The sequence below is a fragment of the Electrophorus electricus genome, chromosome 5 (genome assembly GCF_041902795.1).
Source record: "Electrophorus electricus isolate QZ-2024a chromosome 5, ASM4190279v1, whole genome shotgun sequence".
Taxonomy (NCBI): domain Eukaryota; kingdom Metazoa; phylum Chordata; class Actinopteri; order Gymnotiformes; family Gymnotidae; genus Electrophorus; species Electrophorus electricus.
The window spans coordinates 8,907,089-8,926,893 of NC_137501.1; the positions used below are offsets into that span (position 1 = coordinate 8,907,089).

Below are 19,805 nucleotides of genomic sequence, written 5' to 3' on the forward strand. Positions count from 1 at the left end.
AATATTAAAGCAAAAGCATGCAGCTGAAATTCAGAAGAGAGAAAGAAGGGGTTTAAAAAGTCTGGGAAGAGAGAGAGCAAAAGGAACCACTGATGGGAGAGGAGGCTTTAGTAACCACATGCGCTGCAGGCAGTGCAGCATGATGGGAGGAGTGCCCGGGACCCCGCGGCTGGGGGCCCGGAAAGAGGGTCGGGGTGCCATCACCGTTCGGCTCTTACTTACTGTCGGAGGCTTTCTCCCCCAAGAAAGGCTCCTGCTCCATCATGTCCAGGGGGATTTTAATGCTGGGGACGGTCTCGTTGAAGGGGCAGTCCGACTGCGGGGGAGGTAAAAGGATTCGCTGAGCACTTAAAAAAGGGTCAGAGGAAGTAGGGGTGGGGCAGCATGCGGTGGGGGCAAGGCATGCTCACAACTGCTGAATGCCTTGGACGGATATAGCACACCATTAAGCATGAAGGACCTGGCATAGGGGTCTGCTGTTAGCCAAATTTCATGATTTCAGGCATTATTTTTTTAGGCATTATTGACAGAACACAATTAATTTCTAGAAATTTGCATTAAAAATTATAAGAAGACAATGCAAAAGGAGATGCAACTGCATTTTTCAAAGATAATACATGAAAACAGTAATAGCACTAAAGATTTATTTTTACCTATTGATGGACTTTGAAACATCTCAATCAAAATGTGAATCTTTTGCACTTTTTTAAAGTTAAAATTACTGATATGCAATCAAGCCTGATTATATTCAAGACCTGAAGTTCTGACATTTTCTGAGTTTGTTAACATGAAGGGAGGCTTCTCAGCATACAACAAGGTTAGCTATGAATCTGTTCTAGGGCCTCTGCTTTTTTCTTTATATATTCTACCTCTAGGTGACATTATATGTAAACGCCGTGTTAGTTTCCACTGCTACGCTGATAATCCTCAGCTATATTTGTCAGCTAAATCAGAGGACAAATAGCAGCTTAGTATTATTAAGGAATGCATAAAGAACGTCAGACACTAGATGTTGAGGAACTTTCTCTCACTTAATCCTGACAAAACAGAGCTGCTTCTATTAGGCCCAGAGATAGCTAGATCCTCACTCTCTAATTACTCAATGAACCTCAATGATCTCCCAATCACACCTTCTCTAACAGTTAAAGATCTTGGAGTTTTTATGGATCCAAGTCTCCGTTGCCCTTGATGGTGCTTCTCATGCAGTATGGGTTTCAGACCCATGCACGCCATCAGGAACAGACTAGGACTTCTAGAGAACCTGACTAGACATTAATTGCTTATTTTTTATTTGATTATGATTTATTTATATTTCTCTTTCACTACTTATTCTGCTCCTTGTTGTCTATACTGTTACAATTGTTGTGTCCGTTGTTGGCCAGAGGGGGATGGCCCCTCCGAGTCTTATAAGTTTAATTTATTTAGTGCCTTTCACAGACTCAAGGTCACTTTACAATGACAAAGATGGAGAGAAAGAAAAAACATGGGTTCCTCTCCAGGTTTCTTCCTCGTGCTCTAGGGAGTTTTTCCTTGCCACTGTCGCCCTTGGCTTGCTCACTGGGGGCTTGGTCCCAGACATTTGTAAAGTTGCTTTGTGACAATATCTGTTGTAAAAAGAGTTATATATAAATTTGACTTGACTTGAACCACAGTTCATGGTTAGGCCCAATAATGAAACCTGGTCCCAACAGACTCAGACTCATGGGTGCACAGGAAAGATCAAAAGTTGCAGAATCATATTTTTAATAGGAGGCGTAATGGGGAGTGACAGCAGTGTGTCTCCCTGCGCTGGTCTCTCTGGCAGCCACCGAAGTGGGCGAGGTAGATAAATGTACTGGTGGGACCTGAAGCAATATCACTCCTACATGGAGCTACATGCAGGATAGAGGAGAACCGTTGAAAAAGCAATACTATTGCTTTATTTGAGCCATAAAAATAACTTCCGACAGTCTTTATAGTTATTTAGATGATAATATGATGATATAAGATGATAATAGCAGTGTTTGGGTTACTTACATCGTCTGCGTCACTGTCTATGCTTCCTCTTTTCTTCTTCTTCTTTTTCTCATCTTCCTTTTTCTTCTTGTCCTTCTCCGGGATGACGTCATCCAGGAAACTGAGGTCATGCTGAGAGAAGACGTAGTCCATGGCCTTCCTCACTGCAACCAAAGCCAGGATCTGGCCAAACACATGGCAGTGTGTTAGACGTTGCATTAGGTTCATTCTCTGGAACACTGTTGAGGATGGTACTGTACTGTACTGATAAAGTTTCATCTACCGATAAAATATAAAAAACTATAACAAGATTCTTATGTGACTGCAAGCGTCACATGTTTAGGTCATCTTAGCCCAGCTTATTGGTAGCTCAGCTTACCAATTTCCATTGGTTTCTATACATCACCAGCATACAGGAAACAGAAGCCTCTGACTGACCAAAATTCTTCGAAGTCGACACTCAAGTGATGTGTTTCCCAGACACGGATCTGGCTCGGTGAGCCGTAGCAAGCGGTGGGTTGCGGGGGTGGCTGGAGCAGATAGATGCAAACTTACCATGACCGGAAAGATGATGGCAGCCACGGTGGACTTGAGGATCCAGAGCAGGGCTAGGCACAGCAGCTGGATGAAGGTGAAGAGGTGCACCTTGCGTAGGGGCACGTGCCGCAGGTAGATCAGATCCGGCTGGTGCTTGGCAGGCATGAGGAGTAGTTGCAGGCGGTCCATGAACTGGACGAGAGGCGAGAGTGAGCAGGGAGCGATCGTGTGGACGGGTGGCTGGGGGAAGGTGTGGCGAGAGATACCAGACCAACTCACCTGGACTCCGTTGAGTGAGGCCACGCCCATGTAGAGGAAGACTCCATACAAAACAGGCATGGGAATGAACTGGGGAGAATGACACACATATATGCAACCTGAACAAACATTGCAAGTATAAATAAGGTAATTCGAGAAATAAACTGATGACTAATAATTAGCGATGCCAGTCTACATATATGCACCATTACAAAGTCAAATGGCCTTTTAATACATTTCCCTTTTAAAAAGACCTTAGGTTACTTGGACAATGTGTAAAGGCGATACTGATACAAATACCATCAAATAAAGGTTGACTGTCTGCAGTCATAGTGTTAACCTCAGGACATTCCACAGTGCCTCACAGTGAGTTAATCTCATAGTGTTTCATTTTCAATTCAATATGCTGGAGAAGAGAGCCAAATTCATGTCACTGCACAGGATATTAAGGACTGCCCAGTATAATATGCACATGGTAGAAAAAAAATCTGGCAAGCAAAATGCCATGCCATCAGCAGGAACACAACAGGAAATACGCTCTTTTGTATAAAAAGCCATGTTACCTTGAGGATTGGAGACATGAAGACAGAAAGGCCGGTGAGAAGGAACACGCAGACACCGGTCACCCTCTGCTCCCTGCAGAGGATTAATACCACCATGATGAAAATGCCTGGTCTGACAATAATACTGCCTGGCTGTTACAACTAAAGAAGTAAATAAGTCATTACTGGCTGCTACTGACATAGTTCTGGTCAGCGGTACATATGCCAAATGCCCCCGGGTTGGATTTTCCACTGCTGGAAAAGTGCTGATGTTTGTGCAGCTTACAGCTGTGTCAATATGGCTTCTCCAAGTGTAACCAAATAAGCAGCCTTCTAAACACGACCCACCCTCCTCCAGCCCCGCAGTGTGCAGTGCTGCGGAGCCCTGCGGCGTAACGGCAAATAAGGTCCCCACCTGGCAGGCACATCTCTGCCATGACGGCAGCACACCGAGAGCGGATTATGTGTCGTTGCGATTTGCATTTACAATGTTGAATCCACCTCATGGCACATGTGTCAGCAGATGCACATGTGGACTGCGCATTCAACCAAATCCGGTTTCAGGAGAGAATGTGAAACCACAGAGAGCGGAAAGGAGTCAGGACTCGGGAGTTTAAAGCGGCTTCTGCTTTGCTGAGGAGATGACAGGTGCGGGGTGAAACAGGGAAGGTAGCGGCACAGTAGCTTTGGTATATATTAAACCTTAACTGGGAGAAAAGAGCTTCAGGTGTGGACTTTCTTCCAAACTTCAGTTATTGCATAACTCTATTATGCTGCCACTACCAGGCATAAGTGGTCCCTACTGCCAAAACGGGGATTTGTCAGCTGGTGAAACTTACCTGACCCCCAGAAACTTAGGCTGCTCTCCAGGAGCTGAGGTCTCCGTCTCCATCTTCAGGCTGTCAATGTGGGCGATGGAGATGACGGTGGCGGCGACATACCACGGCAGGCCCATGAATGAGCATACAGCGATCAGGACCCCCACCCAGAAGAGGTCCAGGTGGTAGCCTGCACCTTTCTGCAACACGCAAACCACAGAGAGAAGGAGGCATGCTTAGAACAGGCCGTTACCGAGATTCTCAACGTCCAGACCCAAAGAACATTTATGAGCCTTGAAATCAAGACTTGCAAGTCAACAACTCACAACTTCACTCTGGGTACTTTATTAAACCGGGGTCAGGGTTCTTGATCCCAGTTCGTTATTCATTACAATCAAAGGCACAGATAAAGGAGGAGCTCTCCCTTAGTAGTGAAGCTTTTGAGGGTCTCGGACAGAGGGGCATGCAGTGTTGCAGAAAAAGTGTCATATTGCGTCATCCAAAGGCAAATGAAAGGATTTGTTTTTTTCGGCTGGTTCACAAACGCGTCTTTGTCAGGCTCCTCCAAATCTGTTCACACTGCGAGCAACAAAAGGCCCAGTTGTTACGGCCGCTGACTAAGCAGTGTAGGGATAGCCTGAATGGAGGGAAAATAGTTCCCACTGCAAATGTGCACATGGTTTGTGGTGTTGTGTAAAACGCTGGATGCACACACAACAGATTGATCCAGCGGTTGCACATGGTGCTCTCACAATTATCTCTCACTAATTTAGGGTCTGCGGTTTATACTTTGGACCAATATTCTGCCCTGATCTTCCATGCTTGCCATTATCTGTGACTCAAAAGGACCTGCTAGTGCCAAGCTGTTTTTACATTAAAGCCTTAACTCACCTCCTAGGAACAAAGGAGGAGTGACAGAACCCTCTGTATATGACAAAACCCTCTAAATATGGCAGTACTGGCAGAGAGCGCAAGGCTGGTTGTGGTTTGCCAACAACTATGTGGGTTTTCCTGGTTTCCAGGAGAATGCCTGCCGACCACGGTCTTGGTCTCGGAGCTGGCGGGGTGTGTCTATCGGGGGGGGCTACCTTCAGCTTGTGTTCCTTGCGATTGATGATGACGGCCGTGATCTGCTGGTCCATGAAGAGCAGGATGGTGACCAGCAGGGCTGGCAGAGCAGATGCCAGGTACACCCACCAGGGGTTCCCACCGAACGGTGGCACAAACCAGCCTCGGTGTGGGCTCGTAGGCTGCAGGATGGGGGAAAGAGTGAGAAGAGGAACAGAGAGCAATAACTGATAGAAATACTTACATGTGAGTAATGAATAATATACACAATTTGTTTGGGTGGAAATAAATGAATCTGAAGAAGTTTATAAATCAAAGGACTTGAGGCCTACCTTAAATTCACTTGGCACAATGAGCTTGGGTGTGTCAACTCCCACCAAAGCATCGACGCAGCAGAAAATCAGGATGGCCAAGATGATGGCGAAGTCGCTGATGAGCTTCCTCACCTAGCAACAGAAAGAACTGTGATGGGACAGGCGGAAAGGACGCAGTTCCCTTAATCCATAGTTTTGGGGAATGAAGTGGAGCCGAAAATGGGAATGGCGATGGGGAATTCTGTCGGCGGCTTACCGTGGTGGGGAAGAAGGGTGTGGTCTTGAACTTTTTCAGACACATGGAGCAGGCATAGGTGCCAAAGAACAGGATGAAGGACATAAGAGTGATGTCAGGCACAAAGTCACAGGCTTTCCCCACCAGATTGCCACCATACTTCAGGCATTCCTTCTTCGTCAACGAGGACCAGGTAGTGTTGAAGGGCTTTTGGAGGTAAAGCACACCCCTTATGTTAAACGCAGGAAACCCTACATGGGTAATGTGTGTTAAAGTATGTTTTTAGAACTGAACCTTGGGGGTTGTGTATGTTTTTTCTTCAAAAGACTTGATGGATTTTCAAAAAACTCCTACTTATTCTGTGAATTAGTCTAAAAATCAGCCCAGCAAACTCTTCTATATGTTCATCTTGATATGTTTCTCGTAGGAGACAGCATCTACTTACTCACTCTACTTACCAAACAGTGGGAGGGGCACCTTGAGATTCTTACATTGCAATATGCTAAAGGAGAACTGGTAGGGAAGCTGACTGAAACGTGTGTCCACGGTGGCCCTGTGTTAGATAAAGGGTGCAGCACGAGAGCAGAGATTTCCTTCAGGCAAGCCGAGCAGGTGGTGGCAGGGATTGTGGTTGGGCATTATGTTTCAGTGAGCTCAGGGCAGAGGAAGTGGGTTTAACCCCACTGAGACTATGGCCATTTTCTACACATTGATACCGCAGGATAATATGACAGTTATGGGCCGGATTGCAATTGAGACTGAGGGCAATTTTCGAAAACAGGGTTGTGTAGATTAGCTGTGCGTTATTTTAACTCAAGCAAGTGCAAAATTGGTTTTAGAGACAACTATATGTCACTCACATCAAAAGGGAGACTCATATCTGTTTGTCCCATACACCGTAGACATGAGATGTGAAACATGTGAAAACATGTGAAACATTAAGGAACATGTTAAACATTAAGGAAACTTTAAAGTGATCAGGGCTGATGGAGAGGCTGAACTTACTAGGTCGGTTAAGTTGTCCAACACAATGGATGTTTCATCTGCATCGTTGTATGCGTCTGAGCTATTTACTGAAAGATATAAAAGCAGGTTAAATACTGACCCACATATAGCAAAAACATGCAGCATCATCCTGGAGGATTTTAAAAGGTAACACTCATACTTGACTATTAGGACATATCCTGCAACCCTAGAGACTGTTTATTGTTATAGAGCCAATATTTGTGGCATCATAACATATTTGTTAGGTAGAGAATGAAAACCACCAGCTGCAGTATGAACCATATACCACTCTTACTTTGAAATTCCAAAGGAAGTTCAGCACTCTTCATCACCAGCAATGTACATATAAGTACAATTACTTATATCCTAAGTATCAGACAGTAAATAAAAAGGCGCCGTTGATAATTAGTCATGCGACATTAAGAGTGCTTCACTCTCTCTTTTTCTCTCTCTCCTCTGACAGAATTAGCATCTACCTAAGCTTTCACTTCCTTTCACTGGCGGTGAACAGCCTGCTACAGCTGTGACATCCTGGTGTGTGTACCGCCAGCACTCAATGCATTCTCTCCGCCATTAATCTTTAAAGACCCTCCCAGCCTCCGCGGCTTATTAGATGCTGATTTCCACCTGTCTGCAGTTTCTCCTGGTTCCCAGGGGGGGCGCTGGAGGAACCTGGGGGGAGGGGAGGTAGGTGGAGTACACAGCTACTTCAGAGGAAGGTGGCGGGTGGTGGATGATGCATTAGTGCACCGTCGGGGGGAGGGGATGGGGGTGATTAACTCCCTCAACTTCATTTTTGCACTGGCAAACGTGACCACACACACACACACACACACACACACACACACACACACGCAACAAAGCGAGCACAATAAACAAACATCAGCTGTGGCACACAAGAATGGAAGGGCTGCTGATGGTGAGCGCTAGAAGGAAGCATCTGCCTCAAAGGAAGCAAATTTCTGTGAAGCAAATTTTATTTTATTTTTGATATATAGATTGTAGGTGTAAAACAGCATTCTAGCATGCAGTACCATCCTGGGGTATTCTAAACAGTAATATCAAATTCTTTAATTAGAATCAATGTTACCAATAATAATATTGATAGTGACAGAATGTGTAACTAATAACTATGTAATACCAGTGTATCATAGACTGTAGCAGGACAGTAATACTGTGTATACTATAACATGATATAGGGTAGGTTTTGAATTTATGATGGATCATATAGACATTAAAAAAAAAAATTCTAGCTGGGCTTGCTTACATAATACTGTTTTGCCCACATTTTCAAATGCTGCAAATGATGCTGTGAAATCAGACCTGTTACCGCCATACACTTGGCTGACAGACTAAAAGCTTTTTCATCTGCACTTAAAAACTGCTCCTGCCTAGCACTGCATGTACAAGACTAGTGAAGAGGTTTATGGGCTCGTCCCATACCATGTAGAGCAGATTCCACTTCCTTGACAAAAATCATTTTTCTTTGTGTATAAAGTTTAATAATGAAAATAAAATAAAGGAATTAAAAGTTTCTTTGTCTAATGGCTGAGCCTTGGGACTAGCAATGTATCAAGTCAAAGATATCTTACTTACGGCATCACTCCAAAACTGAACTAAAGATAACAATATTAAAGAATGACGTTTGATAAAACTTAGAAATACTCGATGACTTTAGTAGTAACACCTACCTTGCACCTACATTCAATAGCTACTTTATTAGGAAAACACCTCTTATAGGTGCAGTACATGCGTCTTCTGTCGCTATGCAGAATTTGTCACTCATTATGGAGCCAGTTCATCACTGGTCAGTTGTTTGACCAAAGAAGCACAGCTGACCAATTTGCTGACCAGGTATCTCAGCACAGCGGTGACACTGCCATGACAGTAGCATGGTGGTGGGTGTATCGGAGTGGGTGGTGGGTGTATAGCAGTTTTCTACCCAGCAGTGAGATGTTTTCTGTGTCCATGTGCCGATGTCACACTGGGCTGAGCGTAGTCTAACACCCCAAAACTCAGTCAGCAGTGATCATAATCATGGACGAAGAGTTAGAGGATGGCTAATGCATGACAAAAGATGGGTCAAAATCGCTAGCACCAATGAGGTGCTTCTAAATGGAAATAATATACAAAAACTAAATAATACACAGGATGAGATATCCTGAGCCAAACCGTTAGGGTTTCATAAAAGGCCCAGTCCACTCCACTCAATTATGTCTAACCTCTAATTCTAATAGCCTCTGCCCTCTAAGAACCCCCCAAAGCTCTTCACAGGGCTCATCAGACAGAAGCCTCCCTTCTTCTGTGTTTCACTGATTAAAGTCCAGGACACCTCCAGATTCTGAAGTTCAGAGGGACCCCCCTCCCCCCACCCCCAGACTAGTTCACTTTCAAACCACATATCACTTAACGAATTTCTTTAAACACAAACCCGCAATGGCCTTCCTGGTGGGTAAGGCCATGCCCAGCTCTACTGACAAATTCGTTAATTTGTGTTCAGTTCCCGCCAGTTGTATATGGATTTCACGCACTACGCCAACAGCACACTCTGAACCTCCTTATATTTATCTACTATGCTGCCCCCACACAGTCAAATCACTCCCTAAACCATAAAATCCATACTGGCCTCCTCGGTGACTAGCACCATTACTGCATACTCAGTGCCATCAGTTCCACATGGATTTTGTGCACAGCATCAATGTCAGAGTGTTTATGCATAGCCACTGAGCTCAGGTAAACGCATAAGTTGTGTAAGTGACCAGGGCAAAAAAGGTCAGTTATTATAAATCTAATTTTGATGAGTGAGTGAGCTCTGTAATATGCATCCCTGCTGCGAAAACGTGGACTAGATATTCTGCTTTTCCCTCTGCTTGGCAGTACTACCTATTGCCCCTCCCAGCACAGAGGGAACATGGCACACTTGGACACTCGCTAAAGCCTATCTGACCCTTACTGAAACTCCTACAGGTCATGCAGAGGGTAAAGCAGCACTAAATTAGTCCACCGACACCCCGTGCTGATTCCTACCTGTGCTGGGTGCCATGCACATGCAGTCGTACAGCGTAACGTGGTCAGCCTTGTAATCAGAGTTGATTGGGTAGTAGTGGGCCAGTCTGAGCATCTTCTTGAAGGCGTCATAGATGAAGATGAAGCTGATGAGCGAGGAGAAGCCCTCCTCTGTGAAGCGGGTGAAGTACTGCACCAGGAAGCTGGCATCGGTCGCCACCAGCACAAGGCAGAAGAAGGCCGACCACAGGCCGATCCAGAGCCGGAACTCCAGGTAGTCGAACTGGTTGTCCCTGCAAGAGCCAAGTTCTTTTTACACTCTTTATATTTATTTAAGGAGTATGTGAAAATGAAATATTACTGCAATATGTTGATATATTCCCAAAATTGCATAATACATTATTAACATGCTACATTCTGTATTGTTCAATACAGTATGGTATGACTACACAATGCACATTTGAAGACCACTTTCACACCCCATCAGTGAATTTGCTGTGTGACAAATTTTCGAGGACAGTACAAAATCTATACATTGTTCAGTATATGTAATATATGTCAATATATGTAATATTGTAACTATATATATATATATAATATAATATTGTATAGTGTACACAGACAAATATGCTAGCTACCACTTGAACATTTATTTTCATCATTACGTATATAAATACCCAGAGACTTCTACTGCAACATCTCTTTATTTGTCCCTTTTAGAGGATGAAGAAGAGGAAGAGGAACCTGCTGAAGTTGAAGAGGAGCCTCTCGAAGACGAGCACTGGCCCTGTGCTGCTCAGGATGGTGAGGGGCTGTCCGGCCAGGAGGCAGAAGACCGCTCCAGTGACAGCCGTGCCCAAAAAGCTCTCCAGTACGCCCTGTAGGTGAGACGGACAGGCCAGGGTTACTGATGTAGAAGCTTGGCTGTGTGTGTGTGTGTGTATGTGAGCGCAACTTGATTGCTAAGTGGAGGTTAGGAATGCAGCAGTGGGGCTAGTGTCCAAACATGAGGACATCATTTTCATGATGTGCATGATATATCTGGTGTGTGTGAATGTCTGTGTGTGTGTGTGTGTGTCTGCAAAAGGAATGGAACAGAGTCTGAATGTGAGGACATCATGTGCACGGTATATCTGGAGTGTGCCTCAGGCTTATAGGTGTGTCTGTAAAGCAGAGCAAGGAAAATATGGAGACCTATACACCCACTGGATGTCCTTTTCTTTGCTGATTTTTTTTTATTTCTCTAATAGACACATTTTAAACTGGCAAATATTCAGCTGTCCTAATACTTCTTGGTTAGTAACAAAACAGCACAATGGTTTTTATCTGCAATGTTTCACAGTCTTCCAGAAGTACAGGATAAAGGCTGCACTGTAGGCAGAGGTCTGAAACTTCAAAAACTGATGCTGTGCCTAGGAATAATCTGGTTGGTTTCATCAATTCACTCTACCTGCTAGTCTGAGCCAGTTAGCTGAGTCAGGTGGCTGGGACAATGTGCTGGGGAAGATTTTTACTTCCCGAACCTGAACTGCACACTGCCACCGGTGCTGATGCTGAAGTATTACATTTGTTTGTGTTCACCTGCATGTTGTCGGTGGCGTCCCCAAGCAGGCCCCCGAACGTGATGGCGTTCGTGACCGTCCCCAGATAGATGAACAGGATGGCCGACAAAGATTGGATGTGCAACGCATCGTAGAAGTCACTGGCAAAGTAGGGGACTTTCCTTTTGATGTCAAGTATAAGGCCTCCACAGAATCTGGAAAAGGAGTTTGATACAGTGAACTCTCGAATGACAGGCTGCTGTGCTGCAGAGGGCTGACCAGCCAATCGTCTCTGTTCTCACAGATGTGGCAAACAGAGCTGCTATTGGGGGGAAAGTTAAAAAAGAGAGCAAACTGAGTTTTTCAGCAGACCTGTCACAGAGAAGGTGGTAGCAGTACTTTTAACAGTGACCATATAAATACAGAGTTCAGCTTTCATGATGCTGAGGTTTGCGCGACAACATAATCAGAGGAAAACAGTTTGAATGGTCAATGGAATATATGCTGATCGTGCTGTTTTGGTCAGTAGGATAAAGCCCCCAGTTCAGGGTTTAAGAAAAATGCTGGACTAAATCACACCATCAGAGGTGATTCTCCTAACATGGCTAAATGAAAAATATGGAGACCATTAACATTATCTCATTTGTTCAATACTAAGCCCATTCGACATTTGATCCGGCATTAGGGGTTAGCATTTTATTGTTGCAGACTTTCTGCCTGGCAGTAATTCTTTTTGACTGTCTGAGATTTCCTATGAACCTGTCTCATATGAGCTGCTACACTTAGAGTCACTGAGCTGAGGCGGGCAACATAACATAAAAAAAAGCAGGAATATTTTCAAAACTAGGGTCACTCACCGCCCTGTCTTTTTCAGCTCTTCGCCTATGGCATGCCCACCACCCCCATGTCCACCTTCATGGGGCATGTCCCCATTCATATGTGTGCTGTCCCCTCCAGCATACATGTTCTTCCTGGACAGCAAATAGGAACAGTGTAGACAGTGGACAATGAACAGGACAGTCAATGTAAACTAGTACATGAGGCTTTCATTCATTTATACACTTTCTGTATGTTGTTCTAGTTTCCTTCATAAGAATGAGGCATTCTGCAATGTAAACATCTGAACATTAACACCAATTTTCAAATAGTACACATGTAAAATACATTTCTGTTGTTTCTATTTGATGCAATCATTTTTTTTATAGTGTGGATCACAAGGATACATTTTTCAGAGCGTAATAAAGAACTAATGAAATCTTATTCATCATCTGCCCTCATAGGGAGGGCACCAAGCTCATTGGTTCCACGAAAAACTAGCACAGAGCTCATCAAACTTTTTTGTGATCACCATACAGACCAAAAGGAGGTTCCTCAGTTTCTCACACTTGTACTCAGTGTTGTACCCAATTGTGTTTCCTTCTTTTTCGGATGAGAAAAAAAGTGAGATACTGAAGCTCTTTGGCATATTTCGCAGAGGATTTTCCACAGGGAGTGGGAAAAAATAACAATTTTTCAGGGCATATTAGCTTAATTATAGGGCCTGGGAAAAATGAATAATAAAGAAAGGTAGAATGATGCTTCCCAATAAATGGCACTCTAAAACCAGTGTTAAGGATATGACTGCACCTCTTGTCTGATGAGGGGAGTGATTTTGGAGGCTCTATCCTGATGGCAGGGTCCCATTCACCAGGAGGCAGGACGATGACCTCATCCAAGAACTCGTCTATGCCAGCCAGAAGGTCTTGTCTGTCCTTGGCTTTGTACGCGATGTCATGGAAAACCTTCACAACGAGTATGTAATTAATCCTGGACTTTCACCAAGTCATATCAAAGCAAAGGGTTTGAGATAGCGCCACAGTAAAGGCTCACGACATTTATATCCACAATATGATCGTACTTCAGATATAATATGATTCGACACCCCCCACCCCCCCGATTATAAACTCAGCCTTGTTTACCTCATCAGACATAAGGGTGGCGATCGCTCTGCCGATTTCATGATATGACTTGGCTTTGCCTTTTGGGCCAAGAAGAATGAACAGAAACCTGTATGGGAAAATTCAGCATAGATTTAATATCATTTAATATTATGACACATGGCAAAATCTGAAATGGTAATTCCAAAGAATCGCTCTCTCCTGAAATGCCTGTAACTTATAGAAATAATTTTGTTCAAGCCCTGTTTAGTTAATTTAGCTCTAGCTCTAATCTAATACTTTATCTTGCTAAACTCATGAGCACCTAAATAAGAGAGACCATAATAATGGTTAAGGACGCACCTGGTGATTTTTCAAGAATGTAAATTATGCTTGACTGTGCGATGGACTATATTTTGGGACACACGGTTCAGGAGTGGGACTGGTCGCACCTGGTTGGAACTGGCACTTCGGTCAGTGCACCCAGCATGACGGCCTGCTGCAGCCGGATGAAAGCCACGAATGGGGCGTCCAGGAAGTCCACCTCCCCAACCAGTACGTTGGAAGCCTCTGCGTCTCTGGGCAACTTCTTCATGAACTTGTTCTTCAGCTGGACACACACAGGGGTGGCGTAATGAGTGCAGGAAAGCGTGGACAAAAGGGCTGACCATTGAGCTCTCGCCGCCCCCTTCAGACAGTTAAACGGGCAGTCCCTGTGTTCCCTTGATCTGCGAGCCAAGGCAAGGCATTAATGGGGGGAGGCGGGATCTAGGAAACAGCCACAGCTATCCGTGTGATGGGAATTACAGAGACGGATGACTGGGCCGGGGGGTTGCTGATCAGCAAGTGCCTTCTGTGGGTGCTGCATGCCATCCTGGTCTTGCACAGGTACCAAGGGTAACCTGGACACGTCCTCTAAATTAACCGGCTACTTAAGGGGCATCGCTGCTGCTCCTGCAGGGATGCTGGAGGGAAGCTTCAAAGCCAACGCTGTTAGGTGACATGCAGCCTTTGCATTGGTGCCAAATGTAAAATTTACAGGGGAGAGATAATTAGCACTCCCTCCACTCCCTTCTTCATAATCTGGCACTGGATAAATTATCTTCAGACGTGGCTTCCAAGGTCATCACCACTCTCCAGTCTTTTGTGTGCTGTTAATTTAACACTGTGGGGACCTTAGGTTTTGTAAGCATTCATGCATTACAACTTAAATTTTATCCAAATTTCTCTTCTTGTTTGACCAAAATCGAACAGTTAACAGGAGCATAAACCTTGAGTATATGGTTATAAGGATTTACAACAATAAACTATATACCCAACCATATACATTGTACATTGTGTATATAATCATAATATACATATATTGTACATACATTGTTAATATATTTTTGTACATACATAAAATATATATATTTATCTGCATATATATATTTTTCTCTATGCACCCGTTTCTCTTCCTGAGTTTGGACAGAGCACCCTCCACCATTTCACTGCGCGTTATACTGTGTATGACTATGTATGTGACGAATAAACCGAACTTGAACTTGAACTTGAACTAATAAAAGTCTGAATCTGCTTGCTTTATTATCTAAATTGCAGTCAAGTCATTCATAAAACAAGCACAAGCATACTTAAGTGTGTATTTTAAAAACACTTCCATAAATGTCAGGTTGAGCTTACTGTGAATGGGCTCTACTTGGGTATTTGTTGACAATGGAACATTTCCCTAAGAAAACTAAGTTTTTTTAAAGCAATTCTCTAACAGAACACAACTAACAGCTACTAATATAGCAAAGGGGAGGCTGATTTTCTTTAAAGATGGCATAACATGAAAGGATTTTTTATAAACTCATAGGGAGATAAGTTAATATAAATTCTCATTAATTTTATAAGAATGTGACCAGATATTCCTGTTCACATATTAGCAAAGCAAAAAGATGAAAGATAAAATTATGTGTATTCTAAAGGGTTGTTACTTAGGACACTGAGGGGGCATTAAATCCCAGTTACTAAGTTAACAAGACAGGTTTAACGATTAAGACAGGTTTAACGATTAAGACAGGTTTAACGATTAAGACAGGTTTAACAATTAAGACAGGTTTAACAATTAAGACAGGTTTAACGATCAAGACAGGTTTAACGATTAAGACAGGTTTAACGATTAAGACAGGTTTAACATTTTTATGTTTCCATAGGACAGGCTGTGGCAGTGTTCACCAATAGTAGGCTATGGCAGATGTTATGAAATATCTTCAAACTGAGCATGTTGATTAACCACCAAACAAGTCATATCAAAACACAGGGTTTGAGATTATAGCACTATTGTACAGGCTCTCGACATTAATAGGCTGTAGCAGTTTCTCAACCCAGTCTTCAGGGTCACCTAAACAGTGCATATTCTTGCTTTATCTTATCATTCCAGTATATCGGGATCAAGCTGTTAAGAACACCAAATACCTACTACCAGTGTCCTGTTAGATAGGTTAGAGTACAAATGTGGACCATTTGGTGGCACTGGACTACAGGACAGTTTTTAAAGCGTAACAAATTAGATTTTTTACAGGCCATGACATATTTCATGTCTGCAGACCTTGTTTAGAATTAAAGCAGAAGCAAAAAGCCAAAGGAATGTTCTGTTCTTTCAAAGTTTCTAAACAACTGTATATGGTTCAGAGGAAACTCCATTACTGAATGAACTGTAAGAAATATGACAGATCGTTTTTGGAAATAACCTCAACAAGTTGATCTTAATTTATGCAAATATTTTACAGAACATTTGTGGTATAATTTCCATTGTTTTGGTCCATGAAAATCTTGTGCAGGACATATCCGTCTTTTCCCAGAAGTTGACTTTTTCCTCGGATACTTTTGAGAGCTCCATCACTTTTTATGGACCTTAACATCATAGGTCAAGTCTGTGAAGTTTGAAAAGGCATCCAGACAAGAACTGAATCACTTTATAACTTTAACAGGGTGAAGTGTTAACAGGGTTAACTGGGAAAACCCTAAACAACTCAAAGTGCCTGTCAAACAACAAAATGTCACTGCTAGGCTAGGTTGTGAATAAATATTGGGTGGTGTACACATAGGAGAAGTTTTCCTTTGTTTTTACATTTTACAAGTACATTACTTACTGCAGATACTATATGTTTGCATTTTCTCTATAAGTTTTAAAATGTGAATACAAATCAAAAACCTAACTGATCAATACATTCAATACAAGTAACACTTGCAGACCTGTAGTTGTGTTAACAATTTGTGTCTGTGGTAACATGTCGTATTGACAGTAAAACCTGATTAACAGTTAGTAAAAAAGCGATTCATTAACTTGTTTATTTTTCTTCACACCACGGTAAAACAGCAGTCTACTCTTCTATTACCACGTCACTCAACTGAACTTTTAAACATGGTGTGTGGTGGCCTGTAAGATTAATAAATAAGTTTCTTTATATTAGGATTATTGTTGGTTATTAGTATATGGCTATTATTATTATTATTATTATTATTAAGATACTGTTTTTAAGGTTACTATTATGTTAGTATGTTCATTCTCCTAGCTCTCTTCGGTCTGTGGTGGAGAGAGCCACACCGTGTATTCCATCTGCGAAATTAATCCGCCATCAGGTTTGACCAATCAGGCTGTTTTGTTAGTTTGCATACTTTAAATCTTAGGAGCAGATGGTAATCTTTGCAAATGAGTTACCATGTGAGGGAATTCCACTCCAACTACTCCACATTGCCAACAGCAAACAAGTCCAGAAAACAGTGAGTTAATGCTTTAAATAGTCTGGTATAATTCCTATTCCTTCTCACCCTATAATCTGCAATGCTAAATGCCATGTTATGGGAATGTGGGGTCGCCCTGGATTTAAGGATTTGGGGATGAACGCACCCTCTAGCCAGGGGGAAGCCTGCGCGTGACAGGATAATGGGTCGTTCATTGATGCTTCGCCACTGCATGTTGCATGCATGCCTCTCACTGATCACTGTTTACCCTCCTAATCTTGCAACGCATCTGGGGGGGCACTTTAACCCCTCCACCCAGCCCAGGGGCCCCTCCTGGGCCTACCGGGCACGGGACTTCTCCTAATTGGCATCAGTAAGAACCTGATGGGAGGTCCCCTAATTAGCGTCACTTCACAAAGAACCACCACACAGACAGATCTGCTTCGTCACTGCTTCGTCCAATGAAGGTCCACGCCGGGGTAGCGCAGAGAACACTCCACCATATCAGGTGCTGGAAAAACTTTAGTTTTCAGATAGTCCTACTGTTGCAATGCTGCTGTGCCAAAGCAGACTCTCTTCACTATTCCCCCGGCAGAGTATTTCCTGTTGAGATTGCAAGCCGGCAGGGCTTATCTATCTCAGGGTATGTCCTTGTGTACCCCTTTGCAACTCCATTTGTTTATGTTTGTGATGCGTCAAATTTTGCTAGTGGGTCCAAGTATGACTGCAGCATGCATCCATGGCATCTTATCTGTTTCCCACGAGAGATAAATGCAGAGGATGAAAGGAGTTGTTATAACTCTAGTTGGAAAAGAACTGGAAGGATCCCAGAGAAGACACTGTACTTTGGACTTGCTAATCACCAGCAAACAAGGCGGCATGCAGTGGCTTGAATGGTTGGCTTATGACTTATTCAGATACACACCATCTCAAACTTGTTACTGTGCAAACAGTTTTTGTGCAAATAGTTGTGGATTAAGCAGGCATAAAATCGATGCCTCAACAAGGCAAGGGATACGGGGGAAGGGAATGTTTTGAAGGCGGACATACCTGATCCTTCTCTGGTTTGTCCGAGATGTCATTCAAGCTGGTTGACATCAAATTCCGGTGCGCAGTGGTGGGGCTACCTGAAGGAAACATGTGCAGCCAGAATGTGGTTAGACAGGCACCCTCAGTTCCCAGCATCAAGGCAATGAAAGTGAGTTCAGCAGCCTGGTCCACTCTGCATGCATGGTTTTAGAACAGAGAGCGTATTCCAGACTGCAGCAAGAAGGCACATCTCGTCAGTCACTACCAACATTGGGAATGAAATGGGAGAGGATTCATAAACTATACAATGAAATTCCAAGGGCTGAAGTAACTTATTAATCTCCTTTAATGTTAAATGTCGGTGGACATTAAATTTTGAAGAAGATACCATTAACATTAAGATACCAGATTTTTAAAAACACAAAATCAGTGTTTACAATTTACTGGACTGGGAAGCTAACGTGGCCAGCTAGGTGGACCCTAGTGCAGACTAATCACTAAGCCTTCTGAAAGCATGACGAAGGTGCCACACTGCAAATACTACAGTCAGAGAATAAAACAAATACCAAACAGTAGAGTATAATTAAACACCACTATTATCATATAAGATGCTTCCCAATACTAGCAAACTCAGGTGATTATGCAATAATGAAGTGGGTGTGTCAGTTTGATGCAGATAAAAGGAAACATTGAACAGCCTTAAAAAGTTGCTGGGAGGACAAAAATGCACTTAGCCTACTTGTGACAACTGTTTTATCGAGGGCAATAGCGACTCACGGATCTTCCTAGTTAAGTTACCATACCTATTCCAGTACTCTGGATAGAAGCTGAGTAAAATCTTTGTATATAACAGGGAGAAGTGGAAATTTCTGTCTCGTTAAAGGCAATAAAAAGACCCTGGCATGAGATCCTACTAGGGTGAAGCCCACCACAAAGGCAAAGCTGAGATATGATCTCCTATTACATAACAGTCACTACTGTTGAATGAATATGCCAAACAGGAAGGCCACACGCACAGTTGGCTTGAATGGCAGGATGCAGTCACGAGCTGTTGGCGCTAAGTTACAGCAGATGCGCCGTCTGGGTCATCGGGCTTTAGGGACGACGTTTATGACATGGGTGGGTCGAGCAGGGAGGTGCACAAATGGTGACACGGGGCTAGAGTCGCTGAACTAAATAAGGCATCCCATGCAAGGGCTTGCAGTGACTTGTAATTCCTCCTTGGAGGCGGAAGCTTTTAGGCAAGACACTGAGCTCTCAAGTAGACTTTGGGGGGGTGTTTTAGCAGCAGCAGAAGCAAGGCAGGCAGACAAGCAGGGGATGGGGGGTGTACAAGAAAGGACTAAAGGAAGAAAGGTGCCCCCCCCCAAAAAAAAGCCAAAGCATTGTTGTTAAGAGTTAGCTTTTGCGAAAGGCCATGAAAGAGTTGGAGTTGCATCCCTTGAGATGCTAAAGGAAATAGCGTGTTTGACAGGCTAAACAGAACCACTACAGTCAGTGCTGAGTCACTCTGAAAACAAACAATTAAAGTACCTTACTAAGTGTAACAGTTCATTAAAAGGCAGACGGGTGACCTTTACTTCCTATAGTGCATACTTAGGATGTTAGAAGTTGTTCACATGACTATAACAAGTCTGCACACAGCAAGTTATGTACAGTATTGCAAAACAACAATAAAAAATATTTTAAATGACACTTTCAATAGGAGGGGCCTTCTGACGCCAGAATAATCTACCACATCAATAGGTTAAAAGTTCAGTCAAGCAATATAAGATAATACAGTTAATAACTACAATATATTAACTCATAAAGGTT

General features: G+C 43.2%; 1 protein-coding gene across 4 annotated transcripts in view; it reads right to left on the reverse strand.

Annotated features, from left to right (window-relative positions):
* slc4a4a (solute carrier family 4 member 4a) overlaps window positions 1-19,805 on the reverse strand; it is a 46,161-nt gene that overhangs the window by 3,162 nt on the left and 23,194 nt on the right. For 2 of the 4 annotated variants that reach the window (XM_027028691.3, XM_081714120.1), the window contains 18 exons: window positions 18,012-18,088; window positions 13,688-13,845; window positions 13,278-13,365; window positions 12,946-13,100; window positions 12,177-12,290; window positions 11,360-11,534; window positions 10,523-10,656; window positions 9,800-10,071; window positions 6,773-6,840; window positions 5,789-5,974; window positions 5,551-5,664; window positions 5,239-5,400; window positions 4,172-4,350; window positions 3,354-3,426; window positions 2,812-2,880; window positions 2,551-2,724; window positions 2,017-2,178; window positions 223-316 (listed from right to left, as the gene is read on the reverse strand). In XM_027028691.3, the coding sequence (XP_026884492.2) occupies window positions 223-316; window positions 2,017-2,178; window positions 2,551-2,724; window positions 2,812-2,880; window positions 3,354-3,426; window positions 4,172-4,350; window positions 5,239-5,400; window positions 5,551-5,664; window positions 5,789-5,974; window positions 6,773-6,840; window positions 9,800-10,071; window positions 10,523-10,656; window positions 11,360-11,534; window positions 12,177-12,290; window positions 12,946-13,100; window positions 13,278-13,365; window positions 13,688-13,845; window positions 18,012-18,088 (2,454 nt within the window). Of the gene's footprint in view, window positions 1-222; window positions 317-1,996; window positions 2,179-2,550; window positions 2,881-3,353; window positions 3,427-4,171; window positions 4,351-5,238; window positions 5,401-5,550; window positions 5,665-5,788; window positions 5,975-6,772; window positions 6,841-9,799; window positions 10,072-10,522; window positions 10,657-11,359; window positions 11,535-12,176; window positions 12,291-12,945; window positions 13,101-13,277; window positions 13,366-13,687; window positions 13,846-18,011; window positions 18,089-19,805 lie in introns of all 4 variants that reach the window. The other 2 variants (XM_081714121.1, XM_081714119.1) reach the window with 2 other exon arrangements.